Raw genomic sequence first — 15851 nt, 5'->3', positions numbered from 1 at the left:
ACACACAGTAGCCCATGGCAACCCACTGCCGCAGGGGCTGCAGCCTATGCCGGCGCAGGCGACTCACGGCAGCCCAGCTCCAGGTTGAGCTATTGTTCAGCATCTTAGCTGTGGAGGGCAGTGTCACTGGCCCTCATGTGGGATCCGAACCGGGGCCCTCTGGCATCCCAAGCCAGTTCTTAACCACCGCGCCACTCGGCCGGCCCTGGAAACTGGTTTTTAAGGTTTGTTATGGTTGTTCTAAAATAGTCTGTCCTCTAGAGCTACATTAGCCTGACTCCTGAGGTATGACCCTGGCATCTCCACTGAATGTCTCGCATGCTCTGTGAAGATTCTCCTTCACTTCAGTACCCCATCCTACAGATCCCAGCCACCTCAGCTTGTGTGAATACTGAACTCTTATCTCCACAGCTTAGCAGGACCCTGTGTTATTCTTGGGTTTTCCTCTTCTCAAATCAGCAGAAAAGTCAGGGTTGTCAGAAGATTACTGTGTGCACACATGTGTGTGTGTGTGTGTTGTGTGTGTGTGTGTGTGTGTGTGTGTGTTTTCCATTCTGTGAGATCCCAGTGCTGTGCTGCACAGTTGTCCAGTGTCTGAAAATTGTTGTTTTATATATTTTGTCCAGTTTTCTAGTAATTTTTGGCAGGAGGGCTAGTCTGATATTAGTTCGCCGTCATGACTAGAAACAGAAGCAAATATGTCTTTCTTGTCAGTATAAGGAAGAAGCATTAGGGTAAGATAATATTGATAGGATGAAACCCTTTTAAAAGCTTTATGGAGACATGATCAGAAGAGGGAGAGAATGCCAACAGATGTATTGCATTTTGTGGAAAATAGACCAGGAGAACAGTGCAGGTTGTGGAACAAGGACTCAGCTCAGAGAAAATTACTGGGTGTCCTGTGACCCAGCAATTCCAGAAACTTACCTATTGAGAGTTCAGTGGAATGTAATTTCAACATGAATTGTAGATATGAACCTGAAGTTCTGAGTTAGGGGGAAAAAAGAGATAGGGTTCCCCCGGTTACCAGTGGAATCGAGAGAATAACAAAAGCCCAAATAGAAGCAAATTAAAAAGGAAAGATTTATAGAAATGTTGTATTATCTAGGATTCAGCATTTCTTGACAGGCATAAGAGGGTAATGGGTAATGTATACTAATTTTCTCCATCTCTTAGATTTCATGTAGAATCAAAGTAATTAAGTGATATACTTATTATTCAGACATTCTTCATATAACCTGTACTCTGAGATTTTCTGTCTCCATAAAAAGCAGTGACTACACATTAAAATATTTGGTTATGTCTGGTGTGACAGTGGAAAGTTACCCAAGGATGTGACAGGAAGCTTAGCAAATGCTTGACTTGGAAAGGCATCAGTGGAGGAAAGACCGACTACACCTAGGTGTGAGGTTGTAGCATACTTAGTATAGCTTCACTCATTGAACCTGAGGGGAGATGGAAGGCCCTTCAGCAGGTAATGAGTTTTAGGTATCTTGTCAAGCTGAGGTTTTGAGAGGTAAGTTAAGTACCTTTTAGAATTTAAAAAGTTGAAGCTTTATAGGTATTATCTTTCATTCCTCTCTTAAGATGAAATCATGAAACAAGATAGAAAACTGAAAAGACTCAGATTTGGTAGTTATAATAGATCCAAATGGACACTACCAGAGCAAGCAGACAATGACAACTTGAAACCTTGGTTCTGTCATTACTGAAAATAAGTCTTAAAAACTCTCAAAGCTCTCATCACAGAATTTTAAAATATTATCTAGCTGGAAACAGGTTAAAATATAATACATAGTAAAGAGTGAAGCTTTTGGTTTGTTTGTTGAGCCAGAGAAGGTAATATATTAATTAAGATAACATATACTAAACCTTGACGAACTAGTGTTGTTAGCACCTTGGAAGCCAGGAATGAAAGTCTATATGACTTTAGTAAATCAGGAAAGTGAATACGGGGTGTAGCTCAATAGAAATTGCTGCAAGGCAGTACATACATGTAAGTAGGGAAACAGAAATATGTATTAGAGATTCAGAGTAGCCCAAGGCTTTCTAGGGGGTAAAAAAAAGCAAGAATAATGAAATAATATATGCTATGTATCTATCAGTTAAAGTGTTATAGATTAATTCATTACCTATATATTAAACACCAAACATATGTGAGGTATTATGCACGACATTTTTCTATATACTGTGGTCATTAACTTCTTTAAAAAATCAGAATATGCAACATTTTAAGTAGTTTATGGAGTAGCAGAAAAAGAATACATGGACCCACCCACCATTAGATTAAATGAAGTTCCTTATGTATCTTGTGGGAAATTGGATAGCCAAACGATGTAGAGACAAACACAACATGCTTTATCATAGTCCTTGATTCCTAAGGGGGGAAGGGGTGTACATCTCTAGGATGTGTGGGGCTCCTGACTATAGAAACAGTTTGATTAAAGATTGTTACAATTCAAAATCCATGGGCTCATGTGAGGTATAATAATGGATGAAGATCTACAATATTGGATAGAGAAGAGGAACTTAGGCATTTGCTTATTGTCCTTGTGAAGATTGTTCATGATGTCCAGGCACCATTTTTTCCTGTTTAGGTTTAGGAACTCTTTCTTCTTGTCCTTTATTGTCAAAGGTACCACTTCTGACTAGTTTTATATCCTATCATGAGAAAAAGGTAGCAATGCTATTATTACTCATAAAGTAATGGCTCTTTGAAATCTCTTTGTATTGAAACAAAATAGATTTTCCTGCTTCTAATTCCCCAATATTATTGAATTAATACTGGTCCTATTGTTACTCATGAGGCTAGGCCATCAGTTGGGTCCTCTATGAATACTGGCTTTTAGGGACTTAAAGGTTGTTACTGTGTTTTGTTGGTAATGACCAAAGGCAAATCTTACTCAAGAGTGTTCAGGGAAAGTGTGAATGGTAATTCATTTTGTGTCATGTTGTATTTACCATTTGGAATTTTATAACATAAAGATAGAAAAGCACATATTCCAATAAAGTCTTCTCTTGAACTCTTATTTCTAGGATGTGATCTCTTTCAGTATTGACTGTACCCCTGCTTTCCACCTAGTGCCACCGGAAGGAGAATGGTTCTTGATTTTTCTACAGAGAAGCATCCAATCACCCTGCCTCTTGTCGAATTAGATACAGCAGTGATGTAGTCATTTCTCAATGACCTGTGTTAGTGGAAGGTGTACAGCAACAGACATAATCTAAAACAGTGAATAAACAAAAGAAAATGCTAATTTTAATTTTAAGTTGTTTTTTTTTCTAAGCCTATTTTCCTTGAGTCAGAACCAGGTACATAATTTGTGAAACTTAGTGCAAAGTGAAAATGCAGGACCCCTTGTTTTAACATTTAAAATGTCAAGATGGCAAGACGAGGTGCCAGATCAGGGGGACCTTGCCCTCGTGAGACGTGTGCCCCAGCCACCTGCCAGATAGAACATGAAGCACAGGGGTGTACACTCCTGACCCACCCTTTCCTGTACTAGTGCTCAGGCCCCTGCAGGGACAGAGGGCACAGCAGCCACTGGACAGGGACAGGGAGGGGAAGGTGTTGGGGGGGAGGGCATGGGGAGGGGGCAAGAACAAAGTCAAACACAGGCAGGGGGGCAGGACTCCTTAGGCTGAGGCTGCAAGTCCCTGAAGCATGCTCCACGTCCCATTAGACCATTTACGAAACACATCCACGAGGAAATTAAGAAATCTAAGATGGCAACCACAGAGTTACATTAAACCCCAAAGAGGGACCCTTGTGAGCGCTAGGTCCTGTGTGACTGGTCACTCCTCCATGAAGCTGGCCTTGCTTGGACTTTTATGTGCTGTCAACATCAACTGGTCATGTGGAAAGCACATTAGAATCCTGCAGAACACAACAGGGGGGACGAATTTGTCACATCGTTTATAACTTGGATAATCCTGACATGGGATATCAAGAACTGGTAGTTTAGATGTCAGTAAATTCAGTGGTTGACTGTTGACCTCCTAGTATTGCTAGAACCACAGGCTAAGGTGTGGGGACGGAGGAGGGTGGCCAAGAAAGGCTCACTGTTTCCTGGGCTTGAAAGATACAGACATCAGGACTGTAAAACAGGTGGAACATGATGTGTGCTCTAATGGAGATATAAACAAGAACGATAGGAAAACTGAGAGTAAAGACATTAACTTGGGTGGGCAATGTGGAAAGACCTTGTGGGAGTGGGGGGCGGGGACACTTTAGTCAGGCCAAGATGGTTGGGTAGTATTTCAATTACCAGAGACTAAGGGACAGACCTTCCAGACCAAAAAGATAGAATAAGGCAGTAAAATGGAGAGCATGTTGATAGGTATGCCCATGTGCTGGACTTTCAGACATTCTTCTGTGGTATTTATTGAACATCTATTTTCCAGGCACTGAGCTAGAGGCAGGGGATCTGAGAGTATAGGATTAGGCATCAGACAAGTCCATGTTTGAATCACAGTCCATCACTTCCCAGCCATGTGGCTGGAGACAACTTACTTAACCACTCTGAGCTTCAATTTTAGTCATCTGTAAAGTAAAGATGTTCATTTTATAGAATTATAGTAAAGATTAAATGAGATGTTTATAAAATACTCCAACCAGCACGCTCAGTCTAGTGAAGGAGATAAGAAAATACACAAATAATTGTGATAGGGCATGCTATGAAAGCACAGAAAGGAGAGTGGTTGTCTCTGCCTGATGGTTTCATAAGCACTAGGGCTCCCTTGAAGACCTGATGTTTGACCTAGGGGCTGGAGGCTAAGTATGCGTTTGTAAGCAAGGGCTGCTGAGACGGAGCCTTTTCAGGATTTGAATATGATGAAACCTGTTTATGAACTGGGTGGGGCCAGGGGACAGGGAGTAGCAGCAGGAAGAAAAGCGTGACCACATGACATATATAGATAAGGACGAAAAATAACCTTTCATTAGCACCCCAAACCACTTTTGGCTGACTCAAAATAGCAGACTTCTCCACTGCGAACAGGTGAGAGACCTTCTATGCCAGTCCTCCGTGAAGTAAGATGTAAACAAGTTAGTCTGAGGGTTTCCGCAGCAGATATTGCATACATATGTTTTTCTTCCAGAAGAAATCTGGAGCCAGTGGAGGGAGGTGGGGTTCGGGGGGGCGGGAGAGAGAGAGAGAGAGAGAGAGAGAGAGAGAGAGAGAGAGAGAGAGAGAGAGATTGATTCATGAAGTGTACTTTTCCTGTCCTCATCTGGAACGTTTTGCTTAGCTGGCAGACATTTCACAAGACATGGTTTGCTCTTTTAAAAAGGAGTCTTAGTTGTCTTGGTTGATCTGTTTCACCATGTGCTTGGTGCTTTAAAGGGCATGTCTTTTTCTCTCTTCTTCCTCCAGACCGAACAGTTGCCTTTGCAGACTCAGTTCAAAGAAAGAGAAGTTGGCTGTCTCCAGCACCCTGTGAGTAATGCTGTCCTGTAGAGCCAGTGGCCACCATACTTATTAAACTAGCATCTGATGTCTATGAAATTTCATTTTATTCACCTCTCTGCACATATGTAGTATGATTCTGTAAAGCCCGTGAGCTTGCTTATCCTTCTTAGAAGTAATCAAGTTTTATGAAACCAATCACTGGGTAAAGGGATCAGTCCCAGAGACACCAGAGCAGCAGGTGGGGTTCATTTTATGGTGTCAGCTGTGACCCAAGGTCAAGCAAGGAAGAAAGGTCAAGACGAGAAGGACAAATACCAGTTCATTTCGCTGTGCCTCTTCCCTAACTCCCCAGTGCTGAATTTTGAGGTTGCTTTTGGGGTTTGGTTTTGTTTGGTTTTGTGTTGTTTGATTTAATTCTCTGTATATCCCATGCACTCATTTCAAGCTTGAGCCATGCCGAGGGAGTCCTGAAGTCCAGCCTTGTTCTTCTCCAGTTTACCTTAACTGATACCAATTCCAGATTTCAAAACCTGAAACTGACTACCGTCCCCATTCATTAGTCACCATCTGTTTAGGAGCTGCCACCAATCTTGTTCAGGTATTGAAAGCAACCAACACCTGAAAAATCATCATCTGGTGAACTTGACCTTGCCATTCAATGGTTTGTGGGATAAGCAATCAGGGACACAGACGGTAATGAATTCTGTTCTTGACTGTTTTCACCAAAGTGCTAGAAAAATGCAAACAGCTGTTGGGCTAATGTAAGCAATGTTTGAATTTTTAGAATGGAATAAACAGCAGGAGATTGGACTGTGGAGATTTGAATCCAGTTGGGGCAGCTGGGCGTCAGCAGATGCACCCGCTTTACGATCAGATGTGCTACCAAGACCGAAGCCCTGGCAAATGTCACCACGGCGACCCTGAGAGAGTCTACATCAACCCGCAAGAGCATTACGTGTGATTTCCCGCTTTTCTCCAATGGGTGTTCTAACAAATGTCATTCTTAGATTGGGGAGAGAAACCCAGGTCAATAGTTATTGTTTTGTTCTCTCTCATATAAAACAATCCTCATCTAAGCTTATCGGAAGTCCTGATGAACGACGTGGAGCCAATAGTGCAGTTCTTTCTTTCATTAAGAGTCGCTTCATCACCAGCTGTGTTTGAAAACTTGACTGTAGCTTTGTGCATTTCTGTGGGGATGGTGTTTAACTACTAACATTTGGCCTACAGTGGCACGTTCATTTACAAGGAGAGCATCTGCCTGTGATGACAGCAGTGATTCCCCAGAAAGCAAAGCCCCAGCTGGGCCCGCTCACCTCGCCGGCTCTCAGGCAGGCCAGCCTGCTCCTCTGTACCTCAGACGGGCAGAAAAGGGAGTTCAAAATCCATTTCACTAATTATTTAGTTGGGATTTGGCTTTTTCTGACATGGCTTCATATAGTTACAATACCTGTGTAGCAACAAGCAGCCTGAGAAAAGAGGCAAAATTTGTTCTTTACCCAAAAACAACAAAAGGCATTTGAAACGTCCAGCCTGTTGGCAGTCGACTCTTGTGACCCTGCCATGTGTATGTTCCTTCTTGATCACTAAGTTCCTGAGGGACGCCTATTTTTTTGCCTCATCTACGTATCTGCCTGCTCTTGATTAGTGGGGTGCTTACCAAGGCCTTTCTCCTGCTCTGTCATTGTTCCCACGGTTCTGTTCTTTACTAGACACGTTAGTCTATTTCTCACCTATTAAATCCTAAAAGCCCCGTCTAAATGGCGGACAGCCTTGAGCCTTTTCCTTCTCCTCTGCGCCATGGTATGTGACAGGCTCAGCTCTCACTACTGAAATGTCTTTCAAATGACTCCTATCCACACAGGCTTAGCTCCCCTCTGCATTCTTCAGAATACCTATCGTCCATGTTTTATCTACCTCAGAAAAGCCTGCTGGAAAATCATCATGAAATAACTCCTGCTTTAAAAGCCGGGTGGAAAATTTGAAAACTTAAAAAAAAAAAAAAGGCCTCTTCATTGTGGCATATGTGCTTAACACACGTGTTGTCCTTCATCCCCTATCTTCTACTTTACCTGGTCAGCAACAAGAAGAAAGAGATGCTAAGAAAAGTGCATAATATTGGGACTGACTTACCAGTGTGTCCTGTACCACTCTGGTGCCTGCCGTTGTTCATCTTGAGTTTTCTCACTTCCCTTTGCCCACTTTTCCTTGCTGAGATTCAAGGTTGTAATTAGAGCCGGGGGAGCAGAGGAGGGAGCCCAGGTAGAAATGTCGATCACGCTCCCTCACATCTTAAGGAAAGCATTGTTATATTGTGTGTTCTGGAAGATTAGAGGTATGTCACATACAGAAAAAACACTCCAGACGTGTCATGTATTAGGAAAGAGTGACATAAGCACTATAAGATAGTACACATTTCCAACCTAAGCTTCAAGGGAACGGGAGAAAACACAGGTTTCTGGTGAGATACCAAAGATGTGTTGAGATTCATGATTTGCTGGCTCTAGGTCTTGCTTGTGGGTTTGTTTCCTTGTTTTAGTTGCCGTGCTTTGTCAGATAAATTTTCTGGTTGTTCTGCAGTAGTAACACACTATCCCTTTCTATTACCTGGGTGACCAGTGATTCTGGGAGAAAAGATGCTTAAATTCTAACTCAGTGCTTTAGCTAGGTAATTAGCAAAAAAAGGTGATAGTTACATGGGATCAAAGGGTAAATTCCAAGGACCCTCATTGCTGTATCACTGTGCTACCTCAGAGCTAGCGTTTACCGCACTTTGTAGCAAGCTGACACAGAAAGAAAACATTTCACTTTGTTTCTTGGAATCCCATCGGGAAGTTAGTGTAACTGAAGGTGTAGGAATCCTTGCAATTGTTTTCCAACAGAACGCTGACTCTGGTTAGAGCTCTCCTTGACACGGAAGTGTTTTATAAATACTGGATGTTACAGAGGAGGAGATGCTATAGTGCATCACCTCCTTGGGAAAGCTTTAAAAATGTTACACACTGAGGATGGTTTCTAGGGTCCTGCTGGGAAACAGGTTGTTGAGTGAATGTCACACAGGCACACCCAGGACCTAGCCGGGAGTGGAGACGTCTTCATTTGCTCTAGGCAAGGAGAGTTGGAAGCAGTGGGCTTAAGGAATTCTTTGACCTGTCTTCAGCTCCTTCCCTGCCAAGAAGAACCTAGCACTGCATTTTCCATTTCCTTAGTGTAGTTATGGAAATTTCAGGATGTACATAACCTCCCTCACAGCCAGCAAGTTCAAGATCCTCTTTGCCTCTCTGTCAGCTATGATATTTCTTTAACAAACTGGTAGATTTTATAGCTGTTGGCCCCTTGCATGGGTCATAGAAGCTATATAATTGCTTGTCCTGGTGCGTCCCATCTGTTCTCTCTAAATACTGAGTAGAATAAAAAGGAGCTGTAGAAGGGTTTGATCAGCCAGCCCCCTCAACCAAAATATACCATCCAAAATTAGCCTGTCAATCTCTAAATGTGGAGCCCAGACTACTTGACGATGGCCATTTAAATTTGGAAGTTAGACTCTTAAAGGTCAGTGAGTGAGGCTTAGGGATATAAGCCACAGTTGATACCAGATACTCTTCTGGCTTACTAAAACACTGAGACAGAAATAAATCCCAGAGCGCTTATCCACTTGTGGTTGTGGCTTTGCATTTCAAGGGGGAGTGTGCATGCTCCATCTTAAACACGCAGCCTTTATTGCCTATTTTGTAGGCCGCCCAGGCTCCGGGAGTGTGCAGTGTTGCTGCAGTAGCGGATAACTGGGCTCTTTGCAGACCAGCTAAAATAAAGCAGCTGTGCCACTTAGGATTGGCCTGGCCTAATGGGATAAGAATTTAGATTAATTCTTAAATGGCAGTGATTTGTTCTCTCGTCTGTGAGGGTTCCCCTATTCCTGGCCACCGTATGTGTTCTAAATTTGAAGAAGTCCATGCTCTTTGGGGCATGTAATATAAAATTCTTACCTGTGCTTGGTAGGCTTCACTGTAACATGCCCACCATAGATACTAAAGAGATAAGCTATAAACTAAATGAACTGGTCCCCTCACTAATTTTTTATGGCCTTGTTTACTCATAGGGATGATAGTTTCTTTATCCATTTTTGAAAATGATTTCCTAAGTTGTCCTTCACGGTAGTCTAAAATTTACTATTTTGATTTTCATTGTGCAGTCTTTCCCTGCATTGTGATGGTCTCTTAGTGCTGTTTTTTATATACAATAGAGCCTTTCTTCAAGCCTCTTATTTCCTGGGGTGTAGAGGACAGACCATTATACCAAGAATCAAAAGAACAGGCTCTATTCCCACTTTCACCCCTTTCTAGCCGTTGGAAACGTGGACAAGTCACTTCACCTGCCTAGGGCATCGGTTTGCCCTCTCCATACAGCAGAGATGGTAACACCTTCCCCTCAGCCTCACAGAAATATGGGGAGAGTGAAACAAGATAATAATGAATGGGAAATTGTAACTTCTCTTCAGATGAAGATGCCTGTGACTTTATTATTATTTCATGTCGAACCTAAACTCCAGTCCCCTTGCCAGCATTTAGAGCTCCATCCTGTCCCCAGGGATAAACAAGTGGCAAATGAAAATCTCAGTTAGACCTAATTTGAGTTTAGCCCATTGGCAGTGGAAGATGTTCCTTTTACTACATAAACATTTGTCATATAGAAAGCTTGATATCTGGATTTCAGCCTTTCAAACTTTGCCTCGAATTGAAAGTGCATGCTGCTGTGACCAGCAGTTGCTTTTATTTTACAGATTATTAATAATAGCCACCATTATTGAGTGCGTCGTGTGGACTGGATTCCAGGGCAACCACCTGACGTGAATCACCTCACTGACTAGTATCAAACTCCTGTTTTGTCCCCTTTGCAGCTGCTCTTGTGGGAACAGAAAGGCTCCCACTCCCACTTGGGGAATGGTGTTAGGGAAGAGCTTTCTTGATTTTTTTTTTAAGTAGAGGCATAAGAGGGTACATGGAAGAAAACCATTAGAGATGTTTATTAAGGTGATAGCAAGTCCATATGCTTGTTTTTACTTAGTTTTTGAACTTCTCGAAATGTTCAGAACGAGCCTCCTATCCATTAGGGTAACCATAGCTACAAAAATAACCAGCCAAATAATCAAAACCACTCCATCCACTTGGTTCGTTTTAGTGGGCACAAACTTCTAACACCTCTTCCCCAACTAGTTCTTTAATACACTCATTGCTCTGTTGAGTTTGTTTCACCTTTATTGAACTCCCGGGGTGGTGACACTGTTATAGTGGAGAGCTAGAAAGAAAGATGGCTTTGGTAGAAAGGCAGAAGAAGAAGAAAAGGAAGAGTGTGAAGGAGAAATGTCCCCTGTGGCTCAGCTCTGCTTCTCTTAATCCCTGTGCTTAACTGACAGGGTCTTTTTTCCTTGGGTTGTTTGCAGATCTTATAAGAGGACCAGGGACTTCTAGTTCTGTTAAATTAGAAACTGCTATTTGTAAGCCTATTCAACTCTACACTGTGACTGGATTAATCTTACTGCACCTGTTAAGTTATTTGTGTTTCCTTCTTTAGAGAAAATTGTTGTAAGCTGGACTTGGCCAATTTGGTCACTTGCATTTATTAGGTTGTTTTTGGTGGTCTTCAGTAGGTAGAAGGGGGTGAGGGCTGTAGGTCTCCTCCCTGCAACCTTACCAAGTGGTACTTTACACTGAAATCAGTGTAATTTCTGCATCATTCATGTTTATAAGCATGCAGGCACAAGAACAGATCCTCTAACAGTCAACCTGTCCTGTAAGCTTGAAAAAGTCCCAGCTCTGTTTTTTTTAGAGAACCCAAAATATCTCAAGTAACAGGGTTATTAGAAATGAATCCAATAATAATATTCAGGCAGATTCAGGGTCAGGCAAGTTCATTCCATTTACATTCTAGACACAGAATCTAGGAATCTTAGAGCTAGCGTGCTTGCTAGGGTCTCACACCCGTTCATAGAAGGGCCCGAGTGCCCTGTGGTATCTGGACCAATCCACATACCTTGAACACCACTAATGTGACCACAGAAAATAGTCACTTGTTAACAAAGTATCTGGCTTGAGCTACAGGTAAAGCTCTTGTGTCAGTAGCCTCTGAAGGGACTAGAGTTTAAAATGCTAAATAACAACCTTGGGAGAGTGTGTTCCCAACTAGGTTACTTCAAATGTTAACTAACCACTCCCAGTGTATATGTTAAGACTAAGTAACGTATACAAAATAATTCAAATGCTTGGAGTGAAACAGAATTTAAGGATTCCTCACACTAGGGTGAGGTAGATGTGTTCACTGCTCCGAAATCAGCCAACTGCTGAATAGAGTCTCCCTGGCGTTTCTCCTTAGTGACAGCCTTTTTCTTCTTAGGGTGTGTGTGTGTGTGTGTGTGTGTGTGTGTGTCTGTCAGAGGGGAAAGAAGGCGGCTTAAAATTTGCAGTTCAAAAATGTTTTTCAGTTTACATGTACGAGAGAACCCTTACATCTGCAAAGATCTCACTCTTTCAAACCCATTTGATTATATTTGCTTTAACATGATCTCTAAAAAATGCTTAGAGATAGGAGCATGCAGGCCATCTTTACCTTGACAGATGAAATATGTAAAATATTACATTTATTTTTACTCCATTTCCATTATTAGGTTAGTTATTCTCTACTCAAGTTGTGGTTTGATTGTGGAGAGAATTGTCAAAAATTCAGATGATACTAAGCATCTTTTTATCACACATTATCAATGGAGACCATGGTGTGGAAGTTCCTCCTCTATCTCAGGGAGAAGGAAAACCACCAATGACAAAAGGATTCTCTATTCCTTTGGTTGAGAATAAATCCCTTCTACCGGCTCTTACCCAGAATATTCTAATCAGTGTTTGGGGGCTATGTATCAAATTATGTATCTCCCTACACCAAAATGTGCTATTTACAGTCTGTGCGGTGTAGAGATAAACGTCTGCGTTTCAGGAGAACAGATGTTGCAAGTATTTGTGGAGAATAGCAACATGTCCATGATTGGAAAACGAGGCGGGCGCTGTCCTCTAAGTGCGCCTCCTATTCTACAGCTATGTCGTTTACAGTGCGCGATTTACATGGGAGGCATGTCACCCAAGGAGATATACTCTTGGACTTAAAATTATTATTAGGTTATAATTACCATCCCAACCTATGTTCAAATCAACAAAAAGCAGCTTTCGGAGATATTTCAACCTTTCATGCCATCTAGAGGTGGGAGACCAAACAGTTGCCTTTGGCGTTTTCCCCAGCACTACCATTAATGTTTTTTAGAATCAGGTCCCCTATGGCCTACATTGGGTGTATTTATTATCATGGCCTGGGATTTTAGGTGTGAAAGTCAGTGAGAGGAGATCTTGAGGGAAAGCCTTCCTGAGAATCCAGACCATCCGATTTTCTCCACTGGCTTAGAACTGTGGCCTGTCCGGCTTACAAATAAGTCTGATGGCCATGAGGTTTCATGTGTCCCCTCTAGAGGTCAGGAATAGACTTCAAACATTCTTAATGTCCCTTAATAGCTCACAGTGGATCTATGAAGCCCAAGGTTGCACGTAATTTTTCAAGTGAATGGGTGCCCTTGTTTTGGTTTTCAATGCTCTTTCCAACAATAACCAGTTTTTTTGTTTGTTTTGTTTTTTAAATCTACCCTAACACAGCTAAATTAAATTCCTCTCTCAAGTCAAGCTGATGTCTCAGTGTACATCATATTTTAACTACAGACAGCAGTATTTTGTCCTAAATGCATTAGTTTGCACTCGCCCACATTGGCTCATGTATGCATGCTTTTTCATGTGGTCTTATAAGAAATTATTACATGTATTCCTGTCAACAGAGCGTTTCAACACTCAGAAGCGCATTTGTCGTCTTAGGTTTCATTGTGTACTTGAAATTCCAGGTCCTTTGTAAAAAATGTTAAGTAGGTGGTGTTGCTACTGGATCCCTGGATTATTCCACTCGTCCATCCAGAAAAGTTCGTGTTTATCCTCTACCTTCTGTTTCTATGTCTAAGCCAATGCTTTAAGACGTAACATCTGCTCCATGTGGTCTTAACCTCTTCTTTACTTCTCAGTTTCACCCTTGTAAGTTAGTATTCTCTACCTCACAGGGGCTTTGTGGAGGGAAAATAAGATGTTTAATGATTGTCTTCAAGAGAGGTTTCGCCTTGGCTTAGAAATGAGAAATTCTATAGCTATTATATTTTTTCTATTCATGTTTTGCTATTTTTATTTCTGAAAAGTGATCTCTGCCTGAATAGAATCTTTACTCTGGTTTTAACTTTCTTCCCATTAATCCTTTCACACTGAAAATGTCCTCTCTCTACCTTATCCACGTTCTGAACTTTTATTTTACTTACGGAGCCAAAACTTAATTTTTCCACACCAAATCCCACATACTTTTACTTGCATCATTAAATAAGTTAATGTCTTCTGTAAAGAGGCACCTGGCCCTGGACACACGACGTCAGAAGCTAATGAGGTCTCACTCTGGCCTCACTCTGGCCCTGACCGGATCTCATCGTGTGCCTTGGTCCTCCCTGTATAAACGAAGGTTCATTCTGCTATTTCACAGCACCTGGGTGTTGTGAGTCCTGACTAACGAACGGTGAAAACTATTTTGCAAACGTCGTATACTCTATAATGCGTAGTGAATAATCTGGAGAATCTTCAAGTATAAATGTGTTTTTGTGTAGCTCAGTTCAGAATACTAATCCACCGATTGTTTAAAAAAAATGTTTTGCTAACATGTTCTTCCTTTTTTAGTGAAAATTAGTGTCTAGTCATTTGAACTAGTCTATTTTGATATATAGGAAGAAGTAAATAGTATGCATTATTGCTTGTCAGAAAATTCCCAAGTTGTATTTTAGGCATTAAAACCGAAAGGGCTGCATAACAATGTAGTAGGCTAAGGAGGATTTTAGCTCAAATGTGGCAAAATATAGAAATACGAAGATTACCTTTCATTTTGAGATCATATTATAAACAATGTTAATGTGGTTGTTTTTAGATATTCTTTAAATTACAAGATTGTCTTTTATTTTTGGAGTTTTGCACTCTGTGGTTCTTGATATCTTTTGAATAAAGGTTTTATCAACTAAAGTTTTTCATCTACTTTATTATCAATAAATCAATTATGATTAAAGTACATATAAAAATTAACTTAATTGGGCTGGCCGAGTGGCGCGATGGTTAAGAGCTCGCTTGGGATGCCAGAGTTCGGATCCCGCATGTGAGGGCCAGTGACACTGCCCTCCACAGCTAGGATGCTGGGCAGCAGCTCGGCCTGGAGCTGGGCTGCCGTGGGTCGCCGGCGGCGTAGGCTGCAGTCCCTGTGGCAGTGGGTTGCCATGGGCTACTGTATGTAGCCAGCAGCCAGCGTGAGTGGCCAGCAGCCGCCGTGAGCAGCCATCCAGAAGCGGGCGACTGATCTGCCTCGCCAGAGAAGAGCACGGTGATGGTGCCAACTTGGGCCAGTGAAGCAACATCCTCCACAACTAGATTGAAGAGCAAAACGACAGCAACTTGTCTGTTCCCCTTCCCCCAATTCCCCAGCTCTGTTCCCATCCCCCCAATTCCCCAATAAAAATCTTTTAAAAAAAATTAATTACACAACTGTAAAATTCAAGATTTAAAGAACATCTTTTATAAAAATAATAAGTTTTTATATGGGTGCTCCTTTAAAAATATTTTAAAAGTAATAACAAAAGTACTTTTATACATAAACAATATTGGAAATGTTTTTTAAAACATGACGTTACATATTATTGTAATTGCTTGGGAAAATTAACCCTTTTTTAATGAAGCTACATTTCTTCCACTTACATTTTTTTTTATCCTTGATTAATCTTTAGATGTTAAAATGTCCTTTCTTTTATGAAATGTATTTGGTGCTAGATGATAACTTTTTTAATGTGGTTATTTAAAAAGAATGCCATCTATGATGGATCACTCAATTTTGTTTTAGGGATGAATACTTCACTGGTCTGTGAGATCCCAAAGTATGGGAACCCCATAAAATTCACCCTTTGAAAGTATCCTCCTCTCTCCCCCCACTCCACCATCCCCTGGCAACCACCAGTCAACTTTCTGTCTCCGTGGATTTGCCTATTCTGGATATTTCATATAAGTGGAATCATACAATATGTGGTCCTTTGTGTCTGGCTTCTTTGACTTAGCATATGTTTTAAAGGCTCACCCATGCTGTAGCATTTATCATTCATTTCTTTTTATTGCCAAATAACATTCCATTGTATGGACATATACCACATTTTACCCATTTATCAGTGCGTGGACTTTTGGATTGTTTCTACTTTTGGAAATAATTATGAATTATTATGAATAGTGCTATTATGAACATTCATGTACAAGTCTTTGTGTAAACATATGTGTTTATTTCTCTTGCATGTATATGTAG

General features: G+C 41.3%; 1 protein-coding gene across 3 annotated transcripts in view; it reads left to right on the top strand.

Annotated features, from left to right (window-relative positions):
* Positions 1-7181, top strand: part of NECTIN3 (nectin cell adhesion molecule 3) — a 119982-nt gene extending 112801 nt beyond the window's left edge. The window contains exons 8-9 of one of the 3 annotated variants that reach the window (XM_019629304.1): positions 5376-5438; positions 6196-7181. In XM_019629304.1, coding sequence (XP_019484849.1) covers positions 5376-5438; positions 6196-6372 — 240 coding nt within the window. In that variant the 3' untranslated portion in view covers positions 6373-7181. Of the gene's footprint in view, positions 1-3036; positions 3205-5375; positions 5439-6195 lie in introns of those variants that run through there. The other 2 variants (XM_019629305.1, XM_019629306.1) reach the window with 2 other exon arrangements.
* The last annotated feature ends 8670 nt before the right edge of the window (positions 7182-15851 follow it).

This window comes from Hipposideros armiger, unplaced genomic scaffold (genome assembly GCF_001890085.2).
Source record: "Hipposideros armiger isolate ML-2016 unplaced genomic scaffold, ASM189008v1 scaffold_837, whole genome shotgun sequence".
In the NCBI taxonomy this organism is placed as follows: Eukaryota; Metazoa; Chordata; class Mammalia; order Chiroptera; family Hipposideridae; genus Hipposideros; species Hipposideros armiger.
The sequence above is the reverse complement of the archived record's forward strand: the minus strand, read 5'-3'. Positions and strand labels throughout refer to the sequence as shown.